Below are 4732 nucleotides of genomic sequence, written 5' to 3'. Positions count from 1 at the left end.
ATCAATAAAATATCTTCAAATTGATTTTCGTATTTATGTTATATTTTTGTAACCGTCGTTGTAAACATGTCATAGATTCGTAAAAACGTAATAAATGTCATACATTGAAGTGAGACTGAACTTATATTACCGACACCTCGGCCCGTATTCCCGAAACCGTTACAATGCTAAAGCTAGGATTCTGTGCTCAAACCAACTCTGTTACTCATGATCACTTATATAATGCGACACTCTCAAAAAATCAAATGTTAACATTGAAATGATGTTCGGCTTTAAGACCCCACAATTCTTCAAAAACATATTGACAAAATGTTAATTGTATTCATCTAATAGCGGAACAAGATAAATGGCTTGAGCATAGAATCTGGTTTTGAGCATGATCACATTTCCGTGAATACGGCCTGCGGATTTACGGTCCTCCTCTAAATTCGTTTTGTACATGTATCATGATGGTCGGTACATATACATACATGTATATTATATAAAAAGAACAAAAATCTTAACAACACGTCATTAGCACTTTCATCTCATCAAAGAGATTCTTCATGTTTATATTACCACACTATTTCAGAAAAGGTTCTTCCAAGATAAAAACCGATAAACGTAGAGAACAGAAACGATAGGACATATATGAAATGAAATTCTCTTAAAGCAGATTAAATTTCGTTTTTCATTGAATAGTTTATTACAAAATGTAAAAAATATGAAATATTTACATGTAATAAAAAGTAACGGTGGGGTGGCACCCTGCTAAATATTTGTCATATTTTAATGTGTTGTATTTTATTTGTAAGTGTTATAAATAGAAAATAAATAAATATACAACATTTGATATAGCGCCCTATCTAGCTAACATAAGCCACTCTAAAGCGCTTTACAGTACATTGATATACAATTGTATACAGTCAACACAATTAGCATATAAATTAATCAATACAATATTGAGGAATTCGCAGAAGCTGCCTTATCAGGCGCTAACAACTAGTACTATGGCACCTGGCTAATATCTCCCGATGTGTGTATGCCTGTGTGTGTGCTGGAGATGTATTGTGTTCAAGGACTTCGCCTGGTTTTTTCAAGCATCATTAAATAATTTGTGTTTACTTATCTTTATACTGTGTGCGGAATCAGGAAAATCCGTATCGCGGCCGGTTTTCAAACTTACATTTTGTGCTTTCGTTTACAATATACGTGTAACACAGCATATCCACAATAGGCCCGGGTGATGTATATGCGGGACTGTATTGTCTATAACTGACCATTGACGACTGAACACTGACCTAAGACATCCACAAGGCATTCTCTTTCTTTTTCCCGCTCTATTCTCTCTGTCTATCTGTACGTCACTCTAGCTCTATAATTTGAAGGCGTCAGATCAATCATTTTTATATGTCCTCAGCACCACATGCAGGGTAAGCAGATACATGTTTAATATATTTAATTGAAGTTTCTAGAACATATTTTTCCTTCCATCACGATAATTTCTTTGGTCATAAGATGTCGTCATGGCCATTTAATTTGTTATGACAGACAAAAGACAGTCAGTTTCATTATAACTTTTTACGCGAATCTATAAACCGCATGTTAATCAATTGTGTGCGAGACGAAATTATAAATGTTGAAGATGTGTCATCGTTTAATAACTAAGAAAGTGAAATGGTTCATTATTCGTAGATACTTAACGTGAACTGTTACCAAACACTGACGACATACAGTTGATCCCTTTCCACTTTTTCCGTATAAGGCTTCCTTCTCAAATAGCTATATTCCCGGATAATCGAAAACCGTCGGCACATTCCGTAAACGAGAAAAGATGCGTTTACGGAAAGTGCCGACTGTTCCCGATTGCTTTCGCTCGTGTTAGCTAAAGTGTTGACTATTCGAGAGAAAAAAAATATGCATTCCGCTTGCTCTGTATATTATATGAGTCAAGTAGCGGTTGGAGAATCAAAAACACAGTAGGAAACCTATAATGCTTTATCAGTTCTACCGAAAGAAGGATGGGCGAACGAGTGAACAGAAAGGGCGCCATATCAGAATGTGTGTTATTTTTCTTTTAATACGTGCTAAGCACAATGAAATGAACTTCCAACCGTTCAAATCTAAATGTGGTGGAGATTACCATTTGAACACCCGAACCCTAATGGGATCTCGTGAAGAAATTCCAGTATGTTCCATTTTTATTATGGTTCCTTTTGCCACGTACAATGCAGCTTGGTACGAAAAACAATTTGCCGGATTTACCGGCGACCAGGTAAAAGGGGGATAACTGCATATATATAGTTTTAATTTCAATTTGCACATGGGTTCGACACACTGCCCAAGACCTGTGTCGTTAGTCCAGATTTCATTTCCTAATAGAACAATATTTCAGGAATAACATATTTGATCCAGGCTACATCGCAGAATTCGATGTACTCTACTTTCGTTGTGTCTTCAATTTCTGACGGAAACACATATCGTGGGCCCGTGTTTATGGAACCGTTCTCATGCTCAAGCACGTATTTTGTGCTCAAGCCTTATTTCCTGTCCCGGTTATAGATTAATAAAAGCACTAATTTTGTCAATGATTTGGAAAAAAATTGAAGGCCGTATACTGTTTCCAATGTTTTCATTTGACTTTTTGATCGTTTGACATTATTAAAGTGAGTTACAGGAAAACTGGTTTGAGCACATAGTCCATGCTTTTGAGCATGGGAACGGTTTCATGAATACAGACCCATTTTAGTGGAATTCTACGGTAAACTTATCCTGTCGCTATTCGACTCCTACTAGAATCACTCACTGCCGCTTGTCCAGGGTTCGACTCATAACAGAAGCCATTTTGGTACCATACACATTGTCACCAACGTGTAACCGCTTGCACTTTTTAGGTAAAAGACAACAGCATGACGTCATGATCGATACAAAAGAGATACCCACTTGTGACGTCACATACCAGTTGCTAAGCTGCTTAGCAATCGGTGAAGGCGGAGATGATCAGTTTCTCCCCTGATATTTACTACTTTTGTTTAAATCTTCGATTACCACAATGAATATCAAGATATTCTTGATATTTGTGGTAATGATGTGCGCCATGCACCAAGGGCCTGCTGTATATCGGGACCTTACGTGGTAAGTTTGGATCAGAAAAGGTAGGATGAAATCTTATATGTTATTCTTTGACTTGACATTACGCAAAGACCTCACGGCGCTCAAATAAATGCCAATAGCTTAATCAAGATTACGAATGTGTTGATATTGAATGTTTGGAAATATAGTTAATCTTAAGTTTGTAATTTTACCTCTGTAGCGTGGAGCCCGAGCCAGGATATGCCAAAAGATTGTTTTATTATTTCAACGCTGGAGAAATTGAGAAAGTCTGTCCAAAGGCTGCCGATCTGACATTGGTAAGGATTACATATTTGTTATTTTAATGACTGTTATGAAAATGTAGTAGAACTGGACTGGGTCGATTGTCGGCGACCAGATCGCTCAATTGGTAGAGCATCCGTCTGGAGTTCGGAGGTTCCTGGGTTCGAACTCCGGCCTGGGCGTGCATTTTTCCTCTCTTGTTACAAGAACGTCAACACTTTTTTTTACTAATAATTAAGTAAGAGCATTTTTGAGATGATGCTTATCTGATTCTTCTATTCACAAAGTATTACACCTATTATAGTGATTTTCAGCACTGTCAATGTGAACATTCTATAGAAGATACATATCACTTTTGTTTGTTTGTTATAATTATGCGGATCAGAGAATTAAATCTACCGCGAATTAAGAATTAAGATTTCATTCCATTTGACTTGCAGCCACTACTTTACGGTAAAAATGAATTGTCCTATCAAGAAAACTTCCTAGTAGCCAAACAGACGCAGCAATTTATTCTAAATACTAACATATTTTGAGAATATTTTCTTGCACTCCTATATGTTTACCAACTAAATCTCTCTCTCTCTCTCCTATCTCTCTCTCTCTCTCTCTCTCGCTCTCTCTCTTAGTTAAAGCCAAAGTAAATATATATATGATACATGTCATCTTGAAAATTTGTATTAATGTGTCGTAGGGAAATGTCTTAATATAAGGTGTTAAACTTGTGCCCAACTCCCATTGTATATAAATTACAATAAAATATGTTTAATATGATTTAGCTGTGTGTATTTCGCAATTTTTATCACCCGCCGTCTATGCTTTCATTGCGTCCAGTTGGCACAAAAACGGCTTTCTTTTCCGTAGTCGGTATCGTAGGAGTTTGCTGGTCTGGAACATTGAATGGTTGTATTATAGTACAATTTCAACAAAACAATTATGGTTTAACTTTTTTTAGCGAATTGGGAATGAGATAGTCTGTAATCTGCTGTGTGTGCTTCTAACTCTGCTGTTGGGCTATGCGCCGTCGATCGGAAAAGTCGTCAAAGAGAAATGGTCAGCCGCCGTGTCAATGTTCCAAGAATGGAGAGCTCGTAAGTAACCAGCGAAAGTTAAAATATTAAATAAAGCAACAGATTTCAGTTCTAGTGTTCTGTTTACCTATTAGTTAAGATGTTTTCGAAAATTAATGTACCTTTTNCCGTGTGTCAGTAGCCGGGGTAGTGATTGACATCCCGTATGGTAGTAGCCGGGTAGTGATAGACATACCGTGTGTCAGTAACCGGGGTAGTGATATACAACCCATGTGGTAGTAGCTGGGGTTGTAATAGACATCCGGTGTGCTAGTAGCCGGGGTAGTGATAGAGATACCGTGTGTCAT

At 37.2% G+C, this 4732-nt stretch overlaps 1 protein-coding gene across 1 annotated transcript; it reads left to right on the top strand.

Moving 5' to 3' along the window:
• Positions 1-2967: 2967 nt before the first annotated feature.
• On the top strand, positions 2968-4445 carry LOC110446724 (the record flags this gene model as incomplete). Its single annotated transcript, XM_021492004.1, has 3 exons — positions 2968-3114; positions 3293-3389; positions 4310-4445. Coding segments are annotated over exons 1-3 (316 nt in total), but the record flags the coding sequence as incomplete, so codon positions are not given.
• Between the last annotated feature and the right edge of the window lie 287 nt (positions 4446-4732).

The sequence above is a fragment of the Mizuhopecten yessoensis genome, unplaced genomic scaffold (assembly GCF_002113885.1).
Source record: "Mizuhopecten yessoensis strain PY_sf001 unplaced genomic scaffold, ASM211388v2 scaffold2957, whole genome shotgun sequence".
Taxonomy (NCBI): Eukaryota; Metazoa; Mollusca; class Bivalvia; order Pectinida; family Pectinidae; genus Mizuhopecten; species Mizuhopecten yessoensis.
Note: the sequence above shows the minus strand (reverse complement) of the source record. Positions and strands in the feature narration are given on the sequence as shown.